Raw genomic sequence first — 27,983 nt, forward strand, 5'->3', positions numbered from 1 at the left:
AGATCTGCCATTCCCTGCTTACCCTCTTTGTGGGTTTGCTGTCACGGTCAGGCCGGGGGTCAAGGGAAAGCAAGATGCGCCACATTTCGTGATGACAATCGTGCAGAGTGCGCAAAACCCGAGGCGAGCACAACTGCCATTACCAGCACCCGACTAGTATAAGCCCAGCTCGACGAATCCTCTGGCCACCCAGCCCCTAGCTTATCTGCAATCGGCCAGCTTACCTTGGCCATTGGTGTCGAGGTAATTGTTCCACTATGCTGGCCCCATTGCTGGGTCGTTGCGGGCTCCCCACTCGCGCTAGCTGGGGCTATCTCTCTGTCCAGTCTTCGAGAGGGCAGCGGTTCTGCATGCATACCAATCGTGGGATAATAACCCAACTGCTACGTCTCATTGACTCCACACAGCACATACAGCAGTATCTCGGCCAGTTTCACCCTTCGCAGGGCGAATCTCTGGCCGTAATCGCTCTCGGGCCGAACTCACTCTCTCCGCCGCGAACCGCCGTGCGCGAGCAGCTCGAACAGCTTGCCGACTCACTAGCATTCCTACGCAGAGTCGGTCTGTTTCCTGTTGTCGTACATGGTGAGTTAGACCTGGATCTTCCGTCCATATCGAGAGTGGAGGGGCCCAACGATCAGCCGAATCGACTATGTCGCATCCGCGCGACGAACTACCAGCTCAGCGCGCTCCTGGAGCAGCAGGATGTCGAGACACGGCCCATCTCCTCTGGTATATTTACGGCCACCTCTGAATCTGACGGCACGATGTCCTACCATCAGGGCCATGTAACAGATATTGCCACCCAGGGAATCAAGTCCGCTATCCATAATGGCTATATACCGGTCGTGGCAGCATTGGGCACTTCATCTGCAGAGTCTCGCACGTATGCGCTGGACACCCATGATGCCGTTGCGCAATTGGCGCGAGTACTGCAACCGTTGCGTAGTATTTTCCTCGTTCGCGACGCCTCTCCCTCCTCCTTGTCGGCACTCATCGCTACTTCTCCCGCGATGCAGGATCTAGCGCGCGAACTCAGGCCTCATGCCAGTATCATGCTGGGGGAGGCCACGGCCTTGCGCAGCACCATCTTTCCTGATCCCGCACTCTGGACGGTACTGCGTAATCCACGGATCGTCCAGTCTGCCACCTCTCTCCAGGATTTTCCTTCACGAGAGGCCCTTCGCACCGCCCTTCAGCGTCACGTCATCTCCAATGGGGCCATTGACGTCGATGCACTCCTAACGCAGCTTGAGACCAGAGACTTCATCGCTTACTTTGACCACGACCCGATCTCGCCAGCACCAGAACAGACAGTCAATAACCTCGCGCTCACTTTCACGCAAGCATCGTTCCCATGGCAATTTGCTCCATCGCTGCCATCGGGTGATGCGGAGGCATATGCTCCACGCTCCATGGCCACATCCGTCGAACAGGACAGTATCATCGGAAACATATCAGAGCTCGCCTTGTTTTCCATCTCCCACTTGGATTGGCATAATGGCGTGGCTGAGCGATTCTGGGACCGCATTCGGGAGGACCACATTTCGCTCTGGGGCTCCCTGGCGGAGACCGATCCCAGTCTATCGTGGTGGCTCACTCGATCCTCCGGGCGTATTAAGCGACAGCTGGAGGAAAAGATTTACATGTGGTACGGGCCCGTCACTTGACCGTGTAGAAGGCGGCTGGGCTGTTCAACCTGGACTTTTTTATTTCATGATGGCTTAGAGGATCGAGGTTGATATAGAGATATGTGCAAGCTCAGCTTACTGATAATACTTGATAATGGTTTTGGTGAACGAGACACGTAGATAAGTAGCATCTAAGCAAGAACGCGTGTGTGATAAACTGGTGTTGGGAAACAAACTGTCGCGTTGCCATACTTTTCTGCTATAGTGCACCGCCTTTTAGGCATGCTCAGCTCAACACCTCAACCTTTTTTTTTTTTTCAACTGCGCACGAGTTACTTTTGCTTAGGAGAAGGTGCAGAACAAGCGTCATTTATCAATCAATGCGTAAATCTGAATTATCAAGTGCTTTAATACTTGTAGATGGTGCAGTTACAGATGCACCTGGACAACTCACGGCGCCGATAATATATATCCAGAGACCCCCCAATCGCTGTTGTAGCCACTGGCAACAACGCAATAGCCACGAGATGGTAGGATATCTAAGCGAGTACCTTATGGATAAGATGCAAATCCGGGAAACTACCTACATATCTAATTATATCAATTTTCAAGGTCAATGGCAATTTGAGTAAGATAAATGCGTTGAAATGGCCCGTTTTCAAGGTTCCAAGCTTCCCGTTTCGGGCCGACCCCGAGGTCCCGAGCCCCGTTGTCTACTTCAAGTTCCAAGGTTAGGATAAGACTGTTCTGACTACCTACATGAGGTCGTCCACCGAGGTAAGCTCTAGCATTATCTAATTTCATATTGATGTTTTTCAAACAACAGCACATTTATGACATCGAAATTGATTGGATGGAAAGGTGGTGGAAGTTCAGGTTGGGGAGAAACTTTGAATCTTTGTTTTACCTCTCTGCGACGGCCCGGACTCCTCTCAACCCGTGGACTTGGAAGCCTGGGGTTTTATTTTCATCTGGGCACTAATAGCTAAACATGAAGGCTGTATCTATATTTCTTAGCTATACCTACTAAGTACATTTTTTGTTCCCTAGCATCCATCATTTCAAACCAAACAGGCAATCCCGACGATCAACAAGATGGTCCAGGGCGTTGCCCAACCAAAGGGCCTGATAAGAATATCCACTCATCACACGCTTGTTGCCCTTACATCCAATCGGGCATTATGTGCCACTAACAAGCTCACTACCGCAACATGCCCGTTCTCACTCGCCAGATGCAATGCAGTGGCTCCGCATCGGTCCTGAACGTTCACGTCGATCATATTCGAGGCGAGTAAGAGCCGTACAGTGCCAAGGCTGCCTTGTTGAGCAGCGATATGCAGCGGGGTCTGGCCGCTGGCGTTCTGAATATTGATACTGGCGCCGCGTGAGAGCTGTTGATGAAGCATGCGCTCATGAGCAGAACAGCAGGGTGAACTACGATCTGGCTTTTTGGACATGGGACTGAGACGGTGTGGTTGTGGCTGTGAAACTGCTGTGGGAGGATTGACTTGACTGGATGGTGGGGTGGGAGGGAGAGATGAAAGGAGTGCCGGGTCAGATTGAGCGGGCATGGGGCATTCGTCCTGTAAAGAGTTAATCGATAAAGTCACTTCGTCGGCGTCACGGAGCAAAGTACAAGTCAAAAGAGGGAAGGATAGGCCACTTCTTGAAGAGCAAAAGAGCAAGAGCAAGGGCCAAAAAAAAGCCAAAAAGCAGGTGACATACAATGGAGAAAGTTTCGGAGTAGAAGGGAATATCGTCTTGCGGAGCACCGGACAGGGCTATGTATAACTCCGACTCGGACATAGGATCATCAGTGATAGCTGCCCAGCCTGCTGAGCCGGCCAGGTTGTCACGGTGCCACTTTGTATGAGGATAGGGCCAAATAGACTCGATTTCGGCTTGCATCAGGCTGCCGCGAAACTCGTGCATAGCCTCGGTTTTAGAAGGTTTCGGCCACCAAGTTCTATCTGTTTCAGTCATGAGCAAATAAGCAGGGGGTCGAATCTGATCACAGGCAGAATCAGACTGTGTGCATTGGACGAGCCGTGGTCTGCGTGCATGACTGAAGCTGATATCTTGTGTATTGTGAAGAGGGAATGAGAAAGTGAAGGATAGGGAGAGAATGTCTGATTCCGATGATGCCGCTCTCGTCCACGGACGACTACTATTGCCGCCAGGGACACTGGACTTACTATTTAACCTGTGTGTAGAGTATTGAATTGAACGGCAAAAAAAAGTATTTCTACGCAACTACCATGTATAACTTTCACCATTTGAGTCACCCAAAGCGAGTCCAGCTGAGCAGTGGGAAGTTACCGCCCCCAAAGGTTGGGGGCGAGGGCGAGATTGAAGGCGCAGTGGGAAGATGTAGCGACGGTTGGCTTGCCAACAAACCTATTCCAATCCTCATCTCAGACTCGGAGAATTTTACCCGAGCCTATTGTGCTGATGCTGCATAGTGCTGCATCTACTGAACATCAGAAGAGTGACCTTGCAGTAGCGGCTGTTCATATGCAATGTCAGGCAAGGACCGTGTGGCTGCGTTGCTGACAAGAACGAGTGGAAGTAAGCCCTAACTTAATAATGGAATTATTGGCAGAATACCTCCTAAAATTGGCTGAAGAGTCTGATACCTAACGGCTGGGACCCTTGAAATAATTCACTCCATCTGTACCCGTCTCTTCACCAATCTTTCAAATTGGACGATATTGGCTTCTAATTGCTAGGATGACTTTCCCGACAGCCCCTGCGCCCGACGTTGGTCAGTAACAGTGGTTAAATATGCACATCGAGTAATTTCAGTAAAGGCATTAACACAATGTAGAATGGACCAAATTAGGTCTGGCTGTGACCGATATGGGTGAGTGCCTCTCCAAAGATTATTCACCTTGCTATAATTTCTTCAAAATGAAGCTAATCGATTATTACCTTCCTAGTCAATGGCCACATCGAATCAACCTATTCGGTCGAAGAGAGCAAGTGGACAGCGCCCAAATTCATCGAGGATCCCTATCTACGAGTGCATGGGCTCTCAACCGCCCTGAACTATGGCCAACAGGTGTACGAGGGTCTAAAAGGTACTTATGGGACATCAAGTTCACAACAATCAGTCCAAACATCCTAACAAACCCAATTAGCCTACCGCACCCAGAGCGGCAAGATCCAAATCTTCCGCCCAGCCTTCCATGCCGCGCGTATGCAGCACTCGGCAGATGTGGTATCCATTCCACCCGTGCCTATTGACCATTTTATTGCTGCCGTCAATGCAGCCGTCGTGTACAATGCCGAGTGGGTTCCCCCCTATGAGAGTGGTGCAGCCCTGTACATCAGGCCTGTGCTGTTCGGGTCCAGCGGGCACTTGGCCCTCACGCCACCGGCTGAGTACACGTTGTGTGTTTATGTCCAGCCATTCAGCAGTTACCATGGAACGGCACCGCTGCCGGCGGTGACGTTGGAAGAGTTTGATCGGGCAGCTCCAAAGGGGACCGGACATGCTAAGATCGGAGGTAATTACGCGCCCGTGATGAAGTGGTCGAAACACGCGATGAAAGCGGGATTCCCGATGACGTTGCATCTGGATAGCAAAACCGGGGAGGACATTGATGAGTTCTCAACCTCGGGGTTCATGGGCGTCAAGATCATGCAACAGGAAGGGGAGCGGAGCAAGTGGTCTTGGTCGTGCCGAAGAGTGATAATATCATCAACAGCGTGACCTCGGATAGTTTGATGGCGATTGGAAAAGGGTTGGATTATCAAGTCGAGCATCGCACGGTGAGTTTTGGTTTTCCATCTTACCGGATGGCTGGCTAATGATGACCAGGTCAAATACGAGGAATTGTCGACCTTCAGTGAGGTGATGGCCGTGGGAACTGCCGCTTGCTTGGTTCCTATTCGCTCGATCACGCACCAGTCGCGCGGGGACTACTTTGTTTACACAACTGAGAGCGCTGCTGGCCCAGTCTGTCAAAAGCTATATGCAGAGTTGACGAGTCTTCAGCGCGGTGATAGAGAGGATAGCCTGGAATGGTGTCATGAGGTGAAGCAAGTGCTTGATGGAGTTGTGCAAGAGTGAATAAGAGAACGTCAATTACATGTCATGAGAAACTCAGGACCACTGAGTTGAAACTGTCCGCGTTCTCAAGCGAAAGAGCTCAAGTGTCAAGATGTGGGAATTTTCCGGAATGTTCTTTCCAAATGTCCCAGTAAAGAAAGTCTTCACAATAGAAACAACATTTGGGATATTTCTTAGTGCTTTATTCCTAGACGGTGTAACGTATTTTGGACTTACAACCTTGGAAATCAGGTTAGGTGACAACGAGGTAAGGGCCTGGGAGACTACGCATAAATTCAATAACAGTTGTCTAATACAAAGACATCAGACCGCATAACAAGTTTCACCTGTAAGACTGGGAGAATGGCAAAGTAAACGTACAAAGGCTCTGTGCAAACACGATATCATTCAATTCATTCGATAGCGCCATATTATCTTTAAAATCCTCATTCTTCTGTCTAACAACCCTTCTTGCTTACTGGCGTAAGCGGAGCTGCACAATTGGCCCATTCTTTGCCGCCGTGACATGATCATGAAGTTGATACTCCCCCTCACGGCTTCGTCCGGGCCCCTGAGAAGCCGAACCGCCGCCCACATGTTCGGTGCCCGGTGCAGGACGGAAATCATACTTGGACAACAGATAAGCCATGGTCAAAGACAACTCAGTCAGGGCCAATCCTTTGCCCAAGCAACTTCGGGGCCCAATTGAGAAGGGTGTAAATGCGGAACGAGCAAGCTGGACCTTATCGGGCTCGTCGAGCCAACGATCAGGACGATACTCGAACGGCTGCGGATAGTACTCGGCATTATGATGGACAGCATAAATGCAAGTACCAACATCATAGCCGCGAGGAATTACATGCCCGTCAATCATGACACCGTCCTGGATCACCTCGCGCCACAATGAGCTGCTGGCCGGAGGAGACATACGTAGAGTCTCATCAATACATGCACGAAGAAATACACATTCGGTGAGGCCAGCTCCGAGGCTGACGTCATTGGGATCAGGGAACACAGCGCGAACCTCGGTCTTGACTCTCTCGTAGATATCAGGGTAGCGGCAGAGGTAGAAGAAGATTGATGCAATAGCCGTGGAAGTGGTATCGGATCCTGTGTGTGCGCAATATTAGTGTATGACCAGAGTAGCATAGGAACGTTCAGGGGAGCTACATACCCGCCACAATCATAGTAGTGCTCTCCGCTCCAATCTCAGCTGGGGTAAAGCCCTGTTTTGTCTCCGGATCCACTGCATCGAGCAAGAACGAGAAAACGTCATTACGCTTCAGGGGGTTTGACTGACATTCGCTTCTTTAGCAGCTGGTTAACGAAGCGAATGAAAATGTTACGGCCAGCGATGGCCTCGGGGAAGAGTTTGCGGTCAAGGCGGCGAGTGGACAACTCGCCTGCTTGAAGGAGAACTCCTGTCCGCACATTGGAGTCTTCAATGGATTGGACAATATGTCGATTTTCAGGACTGCCGATGAGATTGAAGCTCTCACCAAAAATCACGCTAGACATGATATCGAAAGTCAGGTAGTTTGCTAATGGTAATTAGTCCGCTGTATCCGACCATGAAATTTGACGAACAAAGACGACATACACCACTTGGCCATGTTCTGCGGAGAAGACCATTCGCCTGCCGAAGTGTTTTGGACCAGCGAGTCACAAAATGTGCGCACTAGGCCCATGATAGTATCCTCAAACCCACGGAGAGCATTGTCTCCAAATCCCTGGGCGATGGTACGGCGTTTGCGACCGTGTTGCTTCTTGTCAATCAGGGTAAGAGTATTGGGAGCCCGATGAACCATGGCCCCGTAGGCGGCCGACTTCTGAACTTGCTTGGTGAATGCATAGATCTCTGCAACATAGCGGACGCTCAGCAAAAGGTTCATGAAGTGATGTATCGATGGATCATTTACCTTTCAAGCCGGTGTTGCTATTGAACAGGACGCGATTGGGTGCGTATCGAACAATATCGCCTACCACGCAGCAGGTCAGCATGAAAGCACCACAGCATAAGAGGATTGCTTCGAACCGTATTTCTCGTGACAACGCATCATATCAAGATGCAGATCTCCTCTCCATGCATAGTATCCGCCATAGAGGTTTGTGACTTTGGCCAAGACAGGCCCGGGGAATTTGGCAAGAGGATGGAACCATATGCGGTAGACGATGATAGCAAGTCCCTTCAGAAAGTAAGAATAGTCAGAACACACATGTCTGCTAAAGACGATAATGGAAGGAGCTCACATAAGCTACAAGGGCAAGAGGAACAGCCTTGACCAAAACCACGAGAGGCGCTTCCCTCAGTCGTTCGACTGCGATCATCGCAAACAATGAATGATTACCAGGCTCTGGAAATATGTCTACAATCTGCGAGTATAGAACACGTCTGAGATCCCGCTGGACCAGGGCGCTGACTATAACAAAATTACTACGATAGAGAGTGGCTGAATGCTCTGGAGTGATTAAGCCACACCATACGACTTTGGATACTATGCCAGAAACTTTTAGGACCTTTTCAGCCTCGACTTAGCCCTTAATTCTCCGATGCCCTTTGAACTAGTCCGTTGTGTTTGCTGACGGTACCTGATCGAGAACCAGGATAAGCACAGATTCAGCCCTGTCTCCACCCATGTAAGCCCTAATTATTTGGCGCTAAGTGATGTAGCATCATCATGCACTGTGAGCAGCTAGTGTCATATCCGTTACTAGTATGGGGCCAAAAGATGCGAACGGCTTTGCATGATGATGTTGGATGGTGTTCTGAGCACATGGCTTGAGGGTCCGGGTGGCTGACCACATGGTAGGCCCTGAGCTGTTGCCGGTAATAGCTAAACCCGACGGGGCATTGCAAAGAAGGGCCCAAAACTCATAGCAAGAGCTTGTAGCCGGGAAATATGTAGATAGACCTAAATAGTGGATTCTCTGCGCATCTGTTTCACAAGAAATGAACGTAGACGACAGTGCGATTCCTGAGCAATGTCGCAGATAACAATGCAGCCCCAGGTTGGGCAACAACTAGCATATCTGCTCTTGGTTGAGTTGCTGGCGTGAGTGATAGTCCTCGAGGTATCTCATCATAGTATAATGTCGCTGACAGCAGGACTGCATACGATAGACATCAATTTGCGTCCCCGGTCCAATGGTAAGCCGCAGTTATCGAGAAAGCAACGAAGAATGACCCTGGGGTTTGTTAACATTGAATAGGATCACCACGCAAGATGTCCTCCTCAAAGAGCATAATGTTGAGCGCTTCGTCGAAATCGGACCCGCCGATGTCCTCACCAGCATGCTCAAGAACACTGTCGCTCGACACCTCAAATCCCAAGATGCTGCTCGCAACATCACTCGACGGTTTCTTTCTTATGCGCAGAATGCACAAGAGATTCAGTATTTGTTAGAGGCAGGTACAGTGGCAACCCCAGAAAAAACGAAGAAGATCGAAACACCCACCAAGTCAACTGTGACCGAAGCGGCCACAACTGCCCAAGTTACTGTGAAAGGTCTCCAAACGGCGGAGTCTTCTGAAGCTCAACTGAACGTCACCGCCTCAACGCAGATCGCCAATGCTGCCCCGATCCCGGACGCTCAAATTGATGCAAAAGAGATCCTAGTTGCTATCGTTGCCGGAAAGCTACGAAAGAGTCACGGTGAACTGGAAACAATGAAAACAATCAAGGCTCTAGCCAATGGTATGTGACTTGCTCGGTTAGAAAGACCCAATTGATGATACTAATCGTAATGCAGGTCGATCAACAATGGAGAATGAGATTGTCGGGGACCTCGATGCCGAGTTCGGCTCGCTCCCCGAAAAGCCAGAGGATATGGCTCTCGATGAGTTGGCAAACCTGCTACAATCCGCGCCCTCTTTCTCGGGGCAGTTGCGCAAAGTTTCAACTGGTCTCTTGTCCAAGGTCTTCGCGCAGAAGCTTCCCGCGGGCGTTTCCAGTGGGGATGTTCGTGATTATTTGAAGTCCCGATGGGGTCTGGGCCCAGGTCGTCAAGATGCAATCTTTCTGCGAGCAAGCACAGCGCAAATCTCATCGAGGTTGACGGACCAAAAACAGACACACTCGTTCTTTGATACAATTGTGCAGCAATATGGCACTGATCACGGGCTGAACCTCTTGGGGTTCACCCCAAACTGCGGCGACTGCGGTAACAGTCACAACCCCAGTGGACAGTGCAGCCCTCGACTCCGTGGTGAAGGACCAGACCAAGCTCAAGAAGTCCTTAATGGAACTGTATGCACGGCTCCTAGGAAAGGACCTGAGGCAAGATGCCCACGAGGCGTTCAAAGCACAACTAGCAACGGCCGAGCTGCAGCACCAATTGGACGGCATCACGGCGGAGGTGGGGGATTTCTTCCTTTCCGGTATCCGTCCTCTCTGGGCAGCCTCCAAGCTTCGACGCTTCCATTCGAGCTGGAACTGGGTCTTACAAGACGCCCTCGACCTCTTTCATCGAATCCTGCGTGGTGACTTCTCAGATGCGGACTATGCCAAATATAGCAACGCCATTGCGAATCGATCTAGTCCCCGCTTAGTGCGCATGCTGAATTATCTCGCCGGCAACGAATCTTTGGCCTGGGGACCTCGGTTTCCTGAAGCCAAAGCGGCCGTGCACCGCCTGTTGGATCGATGTGAGAAAACTCGCATCCCTCGGTTTGAGCCTCTGGCTGCCAGTTACGATGCTCTCATCAAAGGCCCCAGCACCGATATTGACGAGAAGGGCAATATCAAGTATTCCGAAGTCGCTCGTGGCGAATCTCCGGTTGTTGCATCGATCACAATCAAGACTCGTGGTCAGTCATCCTGGCATATCAACCAGCCGATGACTACATTGTACCGCGAGGAGGTGCAAACCTCTTGGAGTGAAGGAGTGACTTTTGTCAACAAAAATGTGCTGATGACAGGAGTCAGCGCAGGGTCGATAAATGCCGAGGTCCTGAAAGGTCTTTTGAGTGGTGGTGCCAAAGTGATCATCACTACCAGCAGCTATTCATCGTCTACCACCCGCTACTACCAGAACCTCTACGTCGAGCATGGCGCCCGGGGCTCCGAGCTCATCGTCGCTCCCTTCAACCAAGGCAGTCAACAAGATCTTGACGGCATTGTAGAGCACATTTTCGCAGATACCGGGCTAGGTTGGGACCTGGACCATGTGATCCCCTTCGCGGCAATTACAGAGTCTGGACGAGAGATTGACCAAATTGATTCGCGCTCGGAGCTTGCCCACCGCATCATGCTTACCAACACATTACGTTTGCTGGGCGCCATCAAGAAACAAAAGCAGGCCCGCGGGTATCGCACGCGACCCACCCAAGTCATTCTGCCACTTTCTCCGAACCACGGTGCCTTTGGTAACGATGGCTTGTACGGCGAGTCCAAGCTTGCGCTTGAATCACTGTTTGAAAAGTGGCACTCGGAGAGCTGGTCTGCGTATTTATCCATCTGCGGTGCGGTTATTGGATGGACTCGTGGTACGGGGCTCATGGCGGATAATAATATCGTTGCCGCTGGCATCGAACTTCATGGCGTGCAAACCTTCTCGACAGCGGAGATGGCAGCATATATTCTGGTGCTGCTGACTCGCAAGTTGGCCAGCGAATGCAACGTCCAGCCATTGTATGCCGATCTCACGGGAGGGCTGAACGCCATCCCAAATCTTCGAGCCACGCTGGATAAGGTCCGCCGCGATATCTTCGATCAAAGTACTCTTCGTGCCAACCTGGCTCGGGAAAAGGAAGCTGAAGAGAAGCTCACGATTTTGGGTCTCCAGGCAAAAGACAAAGAGGTTGCTCGGCCTCGCCTGGCAAATATCCCGTTCACATTCCCGCCATTACCTGATGAGGATGTTGAAGTCCAACCCTTGCGGGAAAGACTACTTGGAATGGCGAACCTGGATCGCGTCGTGGTGGTGACTGGATTCTCCGAGATAGGACCATTCGGTAACTCCCGTACTCGGTGGCAGATGGAGGCTACTGGGCGCCTGTCACTCGAAGGGTGCATTGAGATGGCTTGGATGATGGGCTTGGTCACGCATTACAATGGACTCCTAGACGGCCAACAGTATACCGGATGGGTGGACGCGAAGACCAAGAAGGCTGTCCAAGACCTCGACATCAAGGTTCGCTATGAAGAGTATATTCTTGCCCATACGGGGATCCGTCTGGTGGAGGCCACACTAGATGCACAGGAGACAGCTGGAAAAAGGCAATTGCTTCAAGAAATCCTTCTTGAGGAAGACCTACCGGAATTCGAGGTTTCCCCTGAAGTGGCGCAGCAACTTGTCAACGAGCATGGCGAGAAACATGTTGATGTCCTGTCGCTCGGAGAGCGTTGCGTGGTCAACTTGAAGAAGGGGGCTGTCCTGATGATCCCCAAAGCCTTGAATTATGACCATGCTGTGGCAGGACAGGTCCCTACCGGTTGGGATGCACGCACCTACGGCATTCCTGACGACATTGTTGCCCAGGTGGACCGTGGAACCCTCTTCACCTTGGTGAGCACGATAGAAGCGTTGATCGCGTCCGGAATCACCGACCCCTATGAGCTGTACCAGTATATTCATGTTTCGGAATTCGGTAACTGTATTGGTTCAGGTTTGGGGGGTGTTCATTCCCTGAAGAAGTTGTTCAAGGATCGATACATGGATAAAGACGTGCAGAAGGATATCCTCCAGGAGACCTTTATTAACACTACTGCCGCGTGGGTGAACATGCTACTCATATCCTCCTCTGGGCCCATCCGGACGGCGGTCGGTGCTTGTGCCACATCGGTCGAATCGTTAGAAACCGGGTATGAGACGATCGCGACCGGACGGGCCAAGATCTGCCTGGTCGGAGGATATGACGATATGAACCAGGCTGTGGCAGAAGAATTTGCCAATATGAAAGCGACCACAGATGCGGCTGCTGAAGCAACAAAGGGCCGACTTCCCCAAGAGATGTCGCGACCCTCGGCGGAGAGCCGCAGCGGGTTCGTCGAATCACAAGGAAGTGGAATTGAGGTCATCACTTCTGCACGGTTGGCGTTAGACCTTGGCCTGCCCATCCAAGGTATTATTGCTTGGGTCGGCACCGCCAGTGACAAGACTGGGCGCTCAGTGCCCGCGCCCGGGCAGGGTATTCTGACCAATGCACGCGAACAGCCAACAAACCGCTTCCCTCGCCCCTGTTAGATGTGCGATACCGCAAGCGTCGTCTGGCGGCGCGTTTCGTCCAGATTCAGGAGTCAGTCAACTTAGAGGTAGAGACCATGGGAGATCTTGAAGACAGCGAAGCGCGTGAGCACCACCTCCGCTTTGTCGAGCAAGAGGCCGATCGCCAGCGCAAGGAAGCCCTGGACACATTTGGCAATGACTTTTGGAAAAGTCAGACTTCGATCTCGCCCATTCGTGGGGCTCTGGCAGTCTTTGGTCTCGGCATTGGTGCGTCTTGTTCCCTCCCCCCCTTTCGCTTCATTCAATCTGACTAGCATGCTGAATTAGATGACCTGGACTTTGTCACTCTACACGGTACCAGTACAGTGATGAACGATAAAAATGAGCCTGCTGTTCTCGAAGCCCAGATGAAACATCTCGGTCGCACACCAGGCAATCCACTCTTCGCCATCTCACAGAAATATCTCACAGGTCACCCCAAGGGTGCCGCCGGAGCATGGATGCTGAACGGTGGCCTGCAAGCGCTCAACAGCGGCATTATCCCAGGTAACCGCAATCTCGACAGCGTGGACGGCCACCTCGAGAAGAACGACTATATCGTCTACCCCAACCGTAGCATCACAACGTCCGGGCTGAAGGCTTTCTCCCTCACCTCCTTTGGCTTCGGACAGAAAGGGGCGCAGGCCATCGTGGTCCATCCACGCTATTTGTATGCTATGCTGGAGCAGGCCGAGTTCAAACAGTATCGTGGGAGACGCCAGACACGTCACCGCAAGGCATTCCGTTTCTTCCACCGTGGAATGGTGGCGAATACCATGTTTGTGCCTAAGACCGAAGCGCCATATACGCCAGAACAGCAAAACTCGGTGCTGTTGGATCCCACGGCCAGAGCGATTGCAAGTTCCGGGGCGACTCTCCAGTATTCCTTTTGAATTTTGACGCGTTTCTCAAACTTCACCTTGCCTGACACTGTGACGGTACTTGCAAATACTTCTTGTAGTCAATATAGCAATTCAATTTGACCACCGTTGATGAATATGTTTGAAGGTCTTTCCATGGTTAGAACCTGAAATGAATGCATAGCTAGCTCATCGTGTCTGTTGTGGCGTTGATGCTCTCAGGCGTAAACTTGTGCCTTGAATAGTGGATCAAGAATGCGGATTTAAACTCGCTCAAGTCGCGCGCTGCTAGCGTCTCCGGGCGGGTGCCTTCCCCTGCTGGTTTTCACCCCTGAGCGTACGAGAAAGGAATATAAAGGATAGGATTAGTAGTATTCCGTTCCCATGACGGCAAGCATTAACACGTTACATATTGTCCCAATGGGGAAGGTTTGAACCTTTGATAAGCTCCGACAGGGTACCTAGGTACCGAGAGCCTGATTTGGTTTGTGAAATAGACCTCAAGTATACCCTTTGTAAAGAACAGAGAGAAGGAAAAAAAAAAACGAAAGGTATGTAAAAAGAACAAGATAGGTACAAGATGTTCAAAAGGCCATGGGCGTCCGATTGGAACTCCGCCCCGTGTCCCAGTAAAGCTCGGCGAAAGCACCTTTCTCCTCCAACAGCACTCCCGGCGGGCCATGCTCCTTGATACGTCCGGACTCCATGACAATGACTTCATCAAAGTCAACGATCGTCTCCAAGCGATGCGCGATGGCAATGATGGTGTTCGAAGCGAATTCTGATCGGATGAGTGATTGCATAATCTCATCGGTTTTAGAATCGATACTGTGTTTAGTGTGGTCAGCCTCTGGAGAAGGCACTGTCAAAGAGAAATTTAAATGACATACCTGCTAGTCGCTTCGTCGAGAATCAGAATCTTGCCCTCCGGCCGAACCATGGCGGATGCGAAACACAGGAGTTGTTTCTGACCGGGCGAGAAGGTTTGTGCTGTGATAATGGCGTCCAGGCCACCGAGCCCCTCAATCACATCCCAGAGTTTGACCTTTTGGAGCGCATTAATCAGGACCTCGTCATCGAGGCCACTTCCTGGGTCAATATTGAGTCGGACAGAGCAGGTGGGCAGTAAGAACGGCTCCTGAGAAATGCAGTTTAGCTGGGCGCGGAGCGAGTTGCGACGAATAGTAGAGATGTCCAGCCCATCAATGACAATGTTGCCGCTCGTGAGTTCAATGAGGCGGAACAGTGAGGAGATGAGTGATGACTTGCCACTAGAGAGAAAATAATTGATTAGATTGGATCTGGAGAATACCAGCAAGAGCTCCAATGCGGGCAAACATACCTCCCAGAGCGACCGCAGATGCCCACTTTGGTGCCGGGTCTGATTGAGAGCGAAATATCATCAAGAGCTCGGCTTGAGGAGCTTCTACACGCACAAATCAGCAACTTGGGATCAGTAGAAGGGGAGGAAGAGAAATCTCACTGATATGAAGCAATCACGTTGTTGAATTCAATAACACCTCGATCAGGCCATTCAGCCGGGGGGTCTATCGTTTCTTCCTCCTGGTGCTCGGATGTGCTCGTACGGTGGAAGTGGCGAATACGTGACACAGCACCGATCGAGGTCTCGAGAACGGTCCATTGCATGACCAACCCCTGCAGATTCTCCGTGAAGACGACGATGTTCAGTAGGGCCACACCGACATAACCAGCGCTGAGACTGCCCCGCGTGGCGACGGCAATGCCTACCAAAGTAACAGCGAATCCGGCAACGCATAGCGCAATCACCAGTTCCAGCCAACGCTGAATGGAGAAAAGCAGGTAGAAGGGCTTTTGGCTGTCATTGATCAACTTGGCGTTCTGCTTACGATACTGTGCTTCCCACTTGAAAGTGCGAATGGTGACCAAGCCGTTGAGGGTATCAAGGAAGTGCGAGATCAGAGGTGCTTTGGCCTCAATATCGAGATAACGGATCTGACGCGAGGTGCGGAGATAGAACCGTTGAATGAAATAGAAAGCCAATAGACAGGCGGGCACCGTAGCTGCGATATAGCTGGTTGAAACGCATATGACCACCATCTGAGCGACACAGGTGAAGAAGGTGAGAATAGTGTTTAGAACGGCGAGAGGAAGTTCCATATCGATGAGTTGAAGATCCTGACTGAACCTATGAAGTGTGAGCAGGAGACTACATCGACACGGGGCTCAGTGCTCAGTGTCGCACAGATATAAAAGCTTAGCTTACCGATTGGTTGTTTGACCGACATCAGTACTGTGAAAGAAGGATAATGGGGAGCTGTTCGGCAAAGTCAGTGACACCATTATAGACAGACAGGAGGGGAACAATCACATACTCTAGAACGCTTTTCAACAGTTGAGCATGCATGGACTTGGCTGCGCGGGCGACCAGGTTGGACATCAGATGCCTAAAGAAATGTCAGCCTCAAAATCCAGTACCCATTATTAGGGGCGAGTCCAGACGGACCAGCAAGCCAGGACAAGTGTGGACACTGCCATGACGGCAATCCAGCCATAAACACCTAGCCAGTAACCAAGCATCCCATTCGGATGCCTCATATTCGCGGCCGTCCACCACTCAACCCAAATTGCTACATCGGTTAGCGTGGAGCTTGTGGTACCCCATATTTGAGAAACACATACAAGGGAAAGTAATTCCCACCACGTAGCAGCAAATGAGGAAGATGAAGATGAGCGACCGCCATATCCCAAGGATCTTCATGTAGTACCAATAGATAGATATGTCACCTGTCCGCCGTCCGTCCTGAGGCGGTGGTGGCTCGAGGTCCAGGGCGGCTAGGCTCAGTGGCTGGTGTAGTTTAGGGCCCGCAACTTCCGTGATCTCCATATCGTCGCCCACAGCTGCCTGCCGGCTGCCTTCTGGCGCCGACAGGCTGTGAATATAACTATCTGAGCGCTCGTTCAGTTGTTTGTACGAGCCTTGTTCAACGATTGTGCCTGTTTTGGAGAGAGCAATGACGTGATCAGCAAACGAGAGGCGAGAGACTGCAAGAGTTGGTGCAGCGTTAGTCCGCAATATCTAGAAGAATAGACGTAGATCTCCAACGTACCGCTGTTGCTGGTCATGATGATGGTGGCGCCCATGCGACGCAAGAGGCCACCGGGGGCCAGCAGGGCATTGAAGATGGCATCTTCAGTCGTACGATCGAGGCCACTGAACGGATCGTCAAGGATCACTGTATCTGCACGCGAGTAAACGGCACGCGCCAGAGCCTATCCAAGCAATGTCGGTTATCATCCGTGATTCGCGGCTGATCCAATTCCCCTTTCAACAAAACACTTACCACTCGTTGCTTTTGGCCTCCACTGAGAGTAGCGGCTCCTGATCCCAGCAAGCCTTGGTCTTGGTTTGGCTGGTCCCGGATGTCCTCTTCTAGCGCACATGCCTCCACCACAGTATTGTACCAACCTAGATCAAACATGGACTCACCCAAAATATTCTCCTGCATACTGCGGTTAGTCAACCAAGGAACTTGGGTACAATAGGCGATGGCTCCAGCCTCAACATGAAGCGTTCCGGTAGCAATTGGAGTTTCGTGCAGCAGCATGCGAACAAACGTTGACTTGCCACAACCGACCGGGCCAACGATTGTGTTGAGTGTTCCACGGCGGATCTCAAATGAGGCCTGATCTATGACATTGGGTTTGGCCTCCTCCCAGCCAGTGCTTCTGTTATGAGCGACTACAGCCAGCCCTGGAAGAGGGTCATAGCGAGGCAAGCCTTCACGGCTGGAGACGCTAGGGTACTCCACCCCCTTCTTTTCATCCACTATTATTGTGGACTGGCTTGCAGAGCTCACAATCTCGAACTCATTTACTTGGCCTTTGTAGCTCCGTGGAGAAGACTGCAAGAACAGGTTGATGCGTTTGATAGACCCGACAGCCGTTGCAATTCCAGTCACGGCTTCGACCAGGTTGGAGATGGGGGTGGCCAACAGTGTAAATAGCGTCAACGAGGTGAATGCACGGGCAGGGGTCAGTGTTTCATTGTCATGGCCCCGGGCATTCAGGGAGTATATCAGGAAGGAGGCCAATGGAGTAACGGTGTAGTTGCTATATGCTGCGCCATTGTTAGTCCTCAGATGTGGGGATGGGATCTTGTGCAAATTAGACTCACCCACAGCGACAACGAGAATCAGCAATCGGCGAAACCGAATTGACATGCGCACCTCGTGAGTGCGCATAGATTGGACGGTGTTGTAGATTTTATCGGTCAAACCGGCCATGCGGACCCCTTTCATCGATCCTAACACCTGAGCGGTCATATCAACGCGCTTCTCGATAGCCTCCAGCCATACCTTTTGACGCGGACCAGCCAGGGAAGATATGAGCACGCACATCAACATACAAACTAAGAAAAGTCAGTATTGGCCACAATGGTAAAAGAAGAGCAAGATACTTACCAATGACGACGACAATGGGAGCGACACTAGCGATGCCCAGCTGCCGCCAAAGCAGATAAAGAGCAATGGGGATTTCGACAATACACGCCCAGACGTCATGTACATAGCGGAATCCACTGGAAATCCGCTCAATATCCGCGTTCATTAGGGTGACCGGGGCGCTGGATTCTATATCGCTGTCGCGCATGATGGTGACGTGTCGGAACATCATGTCAATCATACTGGCCCGCATCATAGACACCATTCTGTAGGCTTGATGCTGAGCGAGCGCACTGGTGATCTGACTGAATCAGTCTCGAATTCCGGTCGGAAACAAGTCAGGACTTACCGCAAGGCCGATATATGTGAGCGCGAAGGCGCCGATCAAGCCATATCCTTGTCTCATAGTGTTAGGTCCATCCTCAGAGTCCACCCAGCTAGTAGTAGTCTCTACCAGGAATGGTTGAGCAAATGTAAAGCCAATCTGCAACGCGCGAGGAAGAATCCCAAGCAGGAACGGCCCGGCGTAGTACCGCATGGACGCCCAGAGTAGACTATGCGGCTGGTCCCAGTTGGCACCTATTCGCATGTGGTGGTTAGTTTACACCTATTAGTGCTTTACCAGAGGTATATTTACCTTTTCTCCAGAGCGTCTCCAATCCATTGGGTCCAACACCCGTCGCACACAAAGCATCTTCCAGTGCAGGCAGCTGTGCCACTGTCAAGTCTGTTCGACTCCCAAGCAGCAATAGGGGATTGATCCACGTAAAGAGGCTCAAGCCCAGCACCCCCGTAGCAGTCTCTGGGGGTGGATTTTGATAAGCACGTTTCAGAACAGAGTCTTTAGGAATCGACTCGACGACTAGCAGGACCGCTCGGAGGCATAGATTGACTGTGTAAAGAATGGGAATGACGCGATTCGACTCCACAAAGTATAGAGTGCGAGATTCCGGAATCGAAAGCAATGAAGAGAGAAAAAGATAGCCGGTGTTTATCGTGGACGGTTTGATGGTGCGGGCGTGTTCATATTGAGAAAGAATTCCGAGTACTAGGTAGGCCACCAGCGTAACAGTAGCAGTGCCGATCGTGGCACGTGTTGTTTTTCCGAAGGACGATGCCCATAGACCGAGGAGAGTTGCCTGAATGATCACCAAGAGGGCATATGCAATCTGCGAGCGCGATCAATAAGGTGTTTCCACCGAGCGGGAGGCGACGTACCAGCTTGACGATGCCCCAATAACCCCCCTGTGATTTTGACATTTTCCTTTCGGAGGTAATTAATCCTTGGCAATGCCCAGACGAGAAAGAATACTGTCACTGGCAAGGCCAAGATGACAGATTCGAAATACCAGGTGAAGTCGAAGCCAGAGGCACAGAGTTCACTGACTATAGGTCCGAATTGATCCTCGACGTCGAGAGCACAAATAGTCGTCCTGGGACGAAGCCATTGTGACACCATTGCGAATCTGGCACAAACGACTTGGACTGCAAAAGGCTCGATCTTCCCGATCACCGTTTCTTTTTTTTTTCGCCGGGTGGGGGGAAACAGCGGTTCAAGTCAAGCAGCTACAGCAGTGGAGTGCAACATCAAGGCCGAAATTAGACAGTTATGGGGCGCTTACACTCTCCGGCAGCCCCCAATACGATGGGCGAGATGGGGAAAATGGGCCCGATCCCGATGGCGTTCAGGGAATCAGCCTTAGCGTGCGGCGACGAGCTGCACGCGAGCTGCACGGTGAGAATTAGCGCTTACGGCCTGTCAAGACCCGGTGAAATGCGTGAGACACATCTTCTCGTTCGTGCACGCTCATCTGATTTTATCACTATAGCTGTCTGACATCTACTTGCTTTCTGGATTGCCCATCCATTGCCACATCATCCGCGATCGCATCAGCCTCTAGTATCCACAGTTCTTTCTCATCGTAAGCTCGCCCCCAATTCCTGTAGCCCATCGAAGCCGCCCATGTAGCTTGCTATAGCCAGGCCACGTTGTCGCTCCATCTCGACATGGGCCCAGGTCCACGGGTCCTGCTCGCCCCCAAAAGGAGCTGCGCCATCGACTAGATCCTGACACGGCAAAGGCAGGCGGTCTGGTGCAACCGTAGCAGCCACATTCTCGGCTGTGGTGTCCTCGTCTGCCAAAAGCCGAAGATTACGAAATACCTCCGCTGGCTGCATTGTCTGTCGTCCCTGCTTGAAGACATAGCGAGAAACTGCTGAGGCAAGAATCCGATCTTGCATCTTCTCTGTCTCATGCCGACCACGAGGCTTTAAGAAATAACTAACGATATACATCCATTTATCATCCCAGGCCAGTACGCGTGTCACAAGGTCGTATCGCTGATATGGCTTGATCTCACGACGGAAAAGACACACCACGCCCCCTAGAGCGGCGTTGAGCTGTCTCCGCCGGTTGCGCCGGCTGTACACACTCTCGGGTGCCAGGGTAGTGCGCGGAGAGAGCGGGGTGATGGCGTCTTTGAACAAGGTGACCAGGAGCTCGATGCGGCTCACGTCGAGATCGGCATAGAAGGTGCTGTTAGATTTGTGCAAGTTGAAGTCGAGCTCCGCAATGGAGCAGTAGGAGCGTGTGTATCGAGGGCGGAAGATGGTCGAGGGAGCTGAGGAGACTGTTGATGAGCTCGCGACGAGAGCGCTATTGCGTTGCCAGACCAGATGTTTAACGAGAATGTTGAGAACTCGGGCCTACATAAGGTAACGAGGTTAACAAGCGTTTGAACCAGTTAGTAAAAGATGACAGTGAGACAAACATGCCACAGACCCGGCAAGGCCTTCGGGTCCAAGAGAAAGAATCCAACTACTGCGCCGAAAAGCGCAGTCAGCGCAGGGAGAGAAATCATGGTGAGTGCACGGGAGGACCAGGGGCTAGTCTAGATAGCGCAGGAATAGCGCAGGAAGAAAAATCAAGAAGCAGTGATGAAGAAAGTGAGAAAAGAGGGCGTAATGGGTTTAAATAGTAATTCGGTCTTATTTAAAGGGTGGGTCATGTATGTGATCCTAGAGTGCCCGGCCACGTCGACGGAATCTAAGCTTTCCAGGGCTACGAATGGCGATCGGGGAGGAAATGATATAATACGGTCTGGTGTGTACATAAAATTTCAGGATTAGGGAACGAAAAGTTTGAAAAATGGAGACAAACTACGAAGACCTCATCAGAACACCTTCATCGCCTGAATAGCGCCCTCAATCTTTTGCAGTCCATCTGCGCTCGTTGGGTCAAGATATGTATCCCACTAAGTCATGATTAGCAACCATTCCTTCAGCAATACACAGAAGAACGAATATAATTACCTCGCGCAAAACGCCTTCAAGCGCTACGGAGCCCGTTGTCCGGTGGACGAGCTCGAAATACTCTTTGCTCAGCTCGAACGGCTGGGCTGTCAAATTCGGGATATACCGACCTACAAGGCATTTAGGATCCAATGAATGGCCGTCGATGAGGTTCAGCAGACAGCGTCTGAAACCTGCCACGCCAGGCAGCAGCGAGGAAGAATGGAAGGGTACGTCGATGCCGCGCAAAGGGAATTGTCGCACAGCCACGAGTCAGTGTCGTTGGGGGATTTGCCAGCGCGACTTGCTCGATTTGTGCTTGCGCCAGGCTGACGATCTGCTCTGGCGATTCTGGCAAGGGGACATGGGCATGGAGATAGTTGAGCACTGTAGTGAGGCAGTGGAGCGCATGAATCTATGATGTTCAGGTCCAGTCAGTAGGTGGTAATCTACCCAAGAGCTGGAGATTCACTTACCTGTCCGGCGCAGACATACTGCAAGCTCAAGACATTGAAATTAACGATCTCCAGTAACTGACCAGTCTGCGTGGCAATAGTCTTCACAAGTAGCTGCAGAGCCTCCTGTCCGAAACCTTAAGAGTGGAGACGACAAATCAGCCTTTAGTTCATCAAAAATGATGCTAGGTATATACGTACCAGGTGCAACGCGACTGGGGTCAACTGCACACATGCGATAGTCTGAGTTTCCCTTTCCGTCTCGGGGGACAGTGTACTGCATCAACAGACCGCGATAGAAGACCACCTGAACGAGGGACTCGACATTGAAGATCTTGCCCACCGCTCCAAGAGCAGCATACTCACCCAATGAATGGCCGGCATACGAGCTGCGTTCCGAAATCAGACCGCGCGATTGCAAATCGGCAAAAATCGCCAGTTCCATGAGCGTCAGAGCCGGCTGTGTGAACTGCGTGGCCGAGAGTAAGCCCTGGGGCGAATAATAGGTGTGGAACTCAGTCTCCTCGTCAATTTGGGGGAACAATGGCAGCAGCTGGACATTCCCATCGGGCCCAATGGACTCTCGCGTCATACTACGATATTGGTCACGGATGTGTCGGCCTTGAGGCCCTCCGAAGTAGACGGTCAACTCCTTGGGATCATTCCGCACGATGTCGGTAATGCGGAAGCCATAGTTATCGGAGAAGTAGGCATCAGCATAATCCCAGACCTGCTGTGCCGCTTTGCTTTGAGCATAGAGCTGCATACCCATACCCTTTTGTTGACTACCCTGACCAGTGAAAAGGAATGCCGTCTCCTCAGGTTCGATCTCAGCTTCTCCACGCAGAACGGTCTCGCCGCGCCCGACGTGCTTTGCTTCCACTGAGACGATCTTGCGTCCCGCCAACATGCCGATGTGCTGGAAGACGACTTCAATCTTATCTCCCGGTAGCACCATACTCGTGAATGAGCAGTGGAAGCTACGGAAGGCGCCGATGGCTGAGGCACAGGTGTAGTGTTCGACAAGTCCACGTACCCGTGCCGAGGTGTACATGCCGTGCGTGATCAGACCTGGTAGATCTGCATATCGCGACAGCGACGCGGACACGTGGATGGGATTGAAGTCCCAGGAGACGTGAGCATAAGCCTCGTTAGAGTGTGGCATAGTGAGAATCAAAGATGCGCCATCGTTAGTCAAGGGACTAGGCTGATCAAACATAGCGCGCTTCTGCACTGGACTACCATGACGCTTGAGGTAATCCATGACAGGGCTACCTCGGCAGGTGACTGCGTGATAGTCCACGGTCGCAATCGGCCGCGAACCGCCCGGGAGCGATGAATTGACGCGAACTTCACCAACAGTAGTAACGGTCTTGAAGGTGTCCTTGCTGGCGTATTGGTAGGTCGAACGAAGTACGAAGACCAAAGTCTGGTTTTCCAGGTCGAGCGACCGATCCAGGGGCTGGAACCAGGACTTCGAGTTCAAGATCGCAACCTCCATCGGGCTACGGGGGCAGAGCTCCATCTCTTCCTCGTCCACTTTGCGGAACATATTCTCCCAGTCTGTGTGGTGGCCTCGGTAGAGGAATTGACTGCTTAACTCCAGCACGACCTTGTTCTCATGGTACACATCCGCACGTACCTCGACCAATTTACCTGTCTCCTCGATCGTAATGGCTTGTATACGAGACTTGGTCTCAAGTGCATAACCTGCCTGAATGGGGTCCGCATCTGCGGGAATGCGGAAGCCATTGGTGAGATGCACCAGCGTCAACAGATCGACGTCAAGCTCCCGCGAGAAAAGCGGCTTCATCAAAGCTTCCCAGCCAATGACGACACCAAAGTCCAACGGTGCCGCCATCCGTTTGCCACGCCGCTTGCTCGCGGCATCGCTGGCATTCTGTACACAATGGGCGAACTCGGCAATTGAGTCGGCCGTCACCTCAAACTGCGATTCGCGGAAGGTGTCGTGGACCGAGGGCCATGTCTCTGGTGGTTCACCCGCGAACCAGACTCTATAGTAGAAGTCTTTGACACGCTGGTTGCGGCCTTCCATAATTTCATGGATGGGAGCGTAAACAGCCTCACGCCTGAATTGGAACTTCAACTGCAGACCAATAGCGGCACCTCCAGCATTACGGTAGTTGATGATCTCAAGCGTGATAACGCCAGGCTCATCCACTCGCACCTCCACGACCTTGACCGGCTCAGAGTGTGGCCGATGTTCGAACAGCGTGATTATCGGATCTGCCGAAAGGCCTCCGTGGCCCTGCTGCACCATCACGTACGATTCACGCGTGGGCTGGAAAAGCCGCCGCAGCGGATTCTCGCAGATGGCTCGGCCCTGCACGATCGTCGCTGCGTGGAAGAATGCTTGGCGCCAGCCTCCATTGGAACCGCCCAAGGCCACAAGCCATTCTGCTAACGAGGGCGTCGACGGCGCACCGGGCGCACCGTCCAGTGGTTTCGCTTCGTACAACATCGCGCCTGTGTTTCCGACGGGTGAGCAATGAATGCCCAGCTCCGCAAGTCGCCAGTCCTGTGGGACAGAGTGTGGGCTGAAGCAGTCGACAATAGGGATACCATCCTGCTGGTATTCGGGATCTTGCTGCTGCAGGCACTCAATGTGTCCATGGTAGATGTTGCCTAAAATGTCGCCTGCCGGCTCGTCCACCTTAGTTGAATATCGCGCCGCCACTGGGCCGTGCAGAATACAAACCCGGCCGACATCAGCGTCAGCAACAGCTGCAAGGTCCTCTGACTGCCACAGCGAGTCTTTTTTGAAGTAAGTCTCGAAGTTTTCGTCAAGGACAGGGACAAACGGTACTGGCTTTGTGCCGCGTCTCTGGCATAGAAGCAAAAAGTATTCCGCATCTTGCGTGCCAATAAGCTGGGCCTCAGCGGTCGGCAACCGCTTCAAGATGGCGTTCAATGCTGTTGTCGGATCAGCAAGAGCCTCGTCGCCGTTGACTTCGCTGGGTCCGAGGCCGGCGGCTACGTCGCCAATGCGGGCCTCCACGCGCTTTAGGAAATCTTGCAGGAACAAGCGGTAGGAATCATCGATCCAGCGGCCCTCAGCCGACACATAGGTAAGCGCAACAAAACGGCGCAGAACCTCGGCATAAGTCATCTCCTCCAAGTCGACAACAGATCCCTGGACATCGCACCCGAACCAGACCTTCACCGAATCGGTATTCAGTCGCTGAATCAGGTAGTCACGGTGTTTCTGCAGATATGCGACGCGCTTACTACGATCAAGGCTGAAGACATTGCGATCTAACTCAGCCCATAGTTGCACACCCCGCGTAGCCAGCTTATGAATAGGTTCCCCCATCTCTGAGGTTACAGTCATAATGCCGCCAGCTGGTTGTGTGTATGTCTGCTCCCAATCACCTTCATCCTCGACTCCTGGGGCATTTACAATTGCCTGTTTTACAGCTGGGCTGGTATGCGCTTCTTTGGCGGTCATTAAACGACTGCCGAGAAGGATACCATCGAAGGGCATGGGCGGGCGGTTATACCGATAGGCCCAATCACCTGTTAGGTAGGGGAATGTGTCCTGTGCACCGCCAAAGCCACTGCCCGCTATAAGAATAACGTTCTCGCAGCGGCGGATGGAGTCGTAGGCTTGCAAGATCGGTTGGTGGAAGTCCTCGAATGAGTGGTGGCCACCACCTCGCCCACCTGTCCATTGGAGTAGAATAGGGAAGGTGGGATGAGCCGATGCGATGTCGAGGACTTGGTATATTGCGGGTAAAGTGCCAGGCTTGAATCCTATGTGGCGTAGACCGAGCTCGTTGATATAACGAGTGGCCACCTCGAGTGAAGGCACGCCTGCGCCGATAGTGAGTCCCTCCAGGGGAACGCCGGCCGCGCGTAATTTGGCCAGCAGCGGAATCTGCCACTTCACCGCGTGAGGGGCGGCGTAGATCATGTTACAGGTGATGCCCCGGCCAGCAGGTACCGTCTCCACCAGCTTGTAAATGTCTGTCTCCAACTGGGCGGCATGATGGAATCCGCCCAGTGCCAATTCGACATGATAGCCGGCGCGCATAACTGCCGCACAGAAATCCCAGGCTGCAGTTGTGGGCGTCATTCCGGCCACCATGACCGGTGGCAAGCCCAAGAGGCGACTGAGCTTAGTATCGACAAGCACGCCGCCGCCGGCAATCTGTACCAACTGCGGTCGGTAGCGATTCCGCCATATAGGTCCGTAGACGAGACCCTTGGGCGCAGGATTCCAGTTAAAGAACTCACTGCGATCTCCCAGCTCGGTGCGGGAGCTGGAGGTGCCCGTGGCCAGGATGGTACGGACGCCAGTACCCTCCTTAAGTCGATTAGTGAGAGTTCCAATGCCAGAAGCACCATCAGGCCCAAAAACGAGAATATGCGTGGATCCGGGAAAATGAACGGCCCGTGGCCAGACGACTTGCTGGGTCGTTATCATCGCAATGAGCTTGGGAATCAAGTTGACGGCTCCACACTTGCGTAGATCTGTCCCTGTATGGGTGCAAAAGACAGGGATTCGGAGTTGGTCACCGGTTATGGTGAAATCGGCGACACGCTCCAGCACGCCCGGAGCGACATCTGTTAGATAGCTGCTGTGGAAGGCCGTGGTTATTGGAAGGAATCTGGTATGGATCTCAGGCTTTCGCTGGCTGAAAGGAATCCGATGTTGCAAGCCCTTTGCCGGAGCTTTCACCTCTCGTAGCCAAACATTGAACCCATGAAGTGACAGTGGCGGTCCAGCCAAAACGGCATTGGTAGGCCCGTTGATTAGAGCTATCTCAATGCGGGCATCAACTGGCAAATACCCATTGACGGAAGCTACATAGGTGCGGAGCTGGGAGGTTGGACAGTCTGCCACACTCAGCATGGGTCCTGGAAAGCCCTCGCCGTTGGCTTCGGCGTCTGCGACAACAGCGCGGCGGCAGCTGGCCCACGGCAAATTGGTCCTGGCTGGAAGTTCCGATGGCGAGCAGCAACCGAAGCGCATCGAGCGCGAGCGCATCGAATTGCGTCCATGATTGTGCCACTGCAATCACAGTGGCTGGGATGATGCCTTGAGAATGTCCCGTGGCTCCAGCAAGCGCTGTCTGAAGCTGGGCAGGTGTGGTACCCACTATGCGTCCGACGACTCGATACCAGGCCAGCTGCAACAAACCGATGAGCGGCATACTGATAGACGCACCGATCAGGTAGTCGGATGGTGGCGTACGATCCGGGTTCTCGAGCCAGGTGACTATGTCCATGCCGTTGTGATAGAATCGACTAATGCTCTCCTCACGGGTCTCGCGCTGCAGCATACTCGAGACTGACAGAATGAGGTCTTCCACCAGCGGGCGATAGGTCTGCCAGAGCATCCGTAGCTCTTCAAAGTAATCTTCATCATTGCCCTGCCCGCCGAACACAGCATATAGTCGTGCTTTGCGTTGCTGCGCGGCAGCCAGGAGCGCAGAAGGTGCCGCTGGTCGACTGACTTTGCGCAGAACATGGCGCGCACGTACGTAAGCGGCTAAAATGGCCGACTCGGCATCTGCGGAGATGTCCAAGGCATAGACTACACCATGGATCTCGCGCTGCAGTAGAATATCACGATCGAAGGTATCGAGGGCGATGGTCAAAAGATGTCGGAGATCGTCAGCCAATCCACGAGGAGATTGCTCCAAACGACGCACGGTAAAACCAATAAAGCGGGCCCAAAGCTCCACCAGAGAGGATATCGGCTCGGCCCCACCAGCGGTTTGAAGATCATGGAGAAAGTCATCGCGCAGCTGAAGCGCAGCGGGGAATGAGGCAGTAGAAATGGAGAGGGTGTGTGTGAAACGGCCATCTGTGATAGTGAGTATTTGGCTGCCCCAAATGTTGCTGGGCGACGACGAGGTGCATAGTTCATCAGGCGTTGACCAGTTCGAGGAAGTCGAAGCCGACAAGACGGCCGACGGCCCTAGCAATTCGGTCGAGATCAACATGACAAAGAAACAATTGAGCGGCCTAGGCTAGGCGTCAACATATTTTTTCCCCATCGCGAACGCCAGACCCTGCCATATATTCTTCATTTCTTT

The 27,983-nt window shown here is 52.3% G+C and overlaps 8 protein-coding genes across 8 annotated transcripts; 3 read left to right on the top strand and 5 right to left on the bottom strand.

The window, feature by feature from the left end:
* Window positions 1–257: 257 nt before the first annotated feature.
* Window positions 258–1,670, top strand: N7519_004461 (Aspartate/glutamate/uridylate kinase; the record flags this gene model as incomplete). The annotated part of the gene is made up of 1 exon (XM_057291237.1): window positions 258–1,670. The coding sequence occupies one exon, from the start codon at window positions 258–260 to the stop codon at window positions 1,668–1,670; it is 1,413 nt and encodes a 470-aa protein (XP_057152439.1).
* A 1,106-nt stretch (window positions 1,671–2,776) lies between these two features.
* Window positions 2,777–3,563, bottom strand: N7519_004462 (ankyrin repeat domain-containing protein; the record flags this gene model as incomplete). Its single annotated transcript, XM_057291238.1, has 2 exons — window positions 2,777–3,214; window positions 3,357–3,563. The coding sequence occupies 2 exons, from the start codon at window positions 3,561–3,563 to the stop codon at window positions 2,777–2,779; spliced, it is 645 nt and encodes a 214-aa protein (XP_057152440.1).
* Window positions 3,564–4,361: 798 nt separating this feature from the next.
* N7519_004463 (Branched-chain amino acid aminotransferase II) lies at window positions 4,362–5,706 on the top strand (the record flags this gene model as incomplete). Its single annotated transcript, XM_057291239.1, has 6 exons — window positions 4,362–4,395; window positions 4,459–4,494; window positions 4,571–4,711; window positions 4,772–5,303; window positions 5,357–5,405; window positions 5,455–5,706. 6 exons carry the CDS (start codon window positions 4,362–4,364, stop codon window positions 5,704–5,706), a joined length of 1,044 nt encoding a protein of 347 aa, XP_057152441.1.
* A 454-nt stretch (window positions 5,707–6,160) lies between these two features.
* N7519_004464 (cytochrome P450) lies at window positions 6,161–8,013 on the bottom strand (the record flags this gene model as incomplete). The annotated part of the gene is made up of 7 exons (XM_057291240.1): window positions 6,161–6,795; window positions 6,860–6,931; window positions 7,032–7,226; window positions 7,286–7,543; window positions 7,605–7,664; window positions 7,721–7,871; window positions 7,936–8,013. 7 exons carry the CDS (start codon window positions 8,011–8,013, stop codon window positions 6,161–6,163), a joined length of 1,449 nt encoding a protein of 482 aa, XP_057152442.1.
* Window positions 8,014–8,667: 654 nt separating this feature from the next.
* On the top strand, window positions 8,668–13,784 carry N7519_004465 (uncharacterized protein; the record flags this gene model as incomplete). Its single annotated transcript, XM_057291241.1, has 7 exons — window positions 8,668–8,738; window positions 8,807–8,833; window positions 8,896–9,380; window positions 9,436–9,820; window positions 9,873–12,814; window positions 12,871–13,119; window positions 13,180–13,784. 7 exons carry the CDS (start codon window positions 8,668–8,670, stop codon window positions 13,782–13,784), a joined length of 4,764 nt encoding a protein of 1,587 aa, XP_057152443.1.
* Window positions 13,785–14,335: 551 nt separating this feature from the next.
* On the bottom strand, window positions 14,336–19,432 carry N7519_004466 (uncharacterized protein; the record flags this gene model as incomplete). Its single annotated transcript, XM_057291242.1, has 15 exons — window positions 14,336–14,579; window positions 14,642–15,022; window positions 15,094–15,177; window positions 15,235–15,918; window positions 15,997–16,047; window positions 16,106–16,177; window positions 16,237–16,360; window positions 16,413–16,775; window positions 16,841–17,003; window positions 17,075–17,850; window positions 17,908–18,141; window positions 18,194–18,473; window positions 18,522–18,751; window positions 18,810–19,341; window positions 19,391–19,432. 15 exons carry the CDS (start codon window positions 19,430–19,432, stop codon window positions 14,336–14,338), a joined length of 4,260 nt encoding a protein of 1,419 aa, XP_057152444.1.
* A 657-nt stretch (window positions 19,433–20,089) lies between these two features.
* Window positions 20,090–21,033, bottom strand: N7519_004467 (thioesterase family protein; the record flags this gene model as incomplete). The annotated part of the gene is made up of 2 exons (XM_057291243.1): window positions 20,090–20,878; window positions 20,944–21,033. 2 exons carry the CDS (start codon window positions 21,031–21,033, stop codon window positions 20,090–20,092), a joined length of 879 nt encoding a protein of 292 aa, XP_057152445.1.
* Window positions 21,034–21,345: 312 nt separating this feature from the next.
* N7519_004468 (fatty acid synthase beta subunit) lies at window positions 21,346–27,890 on the bottom strand (the record flags this gene model as incomplete). Its single annotated transcript, XM_057291244.1, has 6 exons — window positions 21,346–21,426; window positions 21,485–21,594; window positions 21,728–21,878; window positions 21,940–22,055; window positions 22,120–26,852; window positions 26,905–27,890. 6 exons carry the CDS (start codon window positions 27,888–27,890, stop codon window positions 21,346–21,348), a joined length of 6,177 nt encoding a protein of 2,058 aa, XP_057152446.1.
* Between the last annotated feature and the right edge of the window lie 93 nt (window positions 27,891–27,983).

The sequence above is a fragment of the Penicillium mononematosum genome, assembly GCF_028829835.1.
Source record: "Penicillium mononematosum strain IBT 11891 chromosome Unknown utg000002l:1.0-8112719.0:1.0-8118358.0, whole genome shotgun sequence".
NCBI classification, from domain to species: domain Eukaryota; kingdom Fungi; phylum Ascomycota; class Eurotiomycetes; order Eurotiales; family Aspergillaceae; genus Penicillium; species Penicillium mononematosum.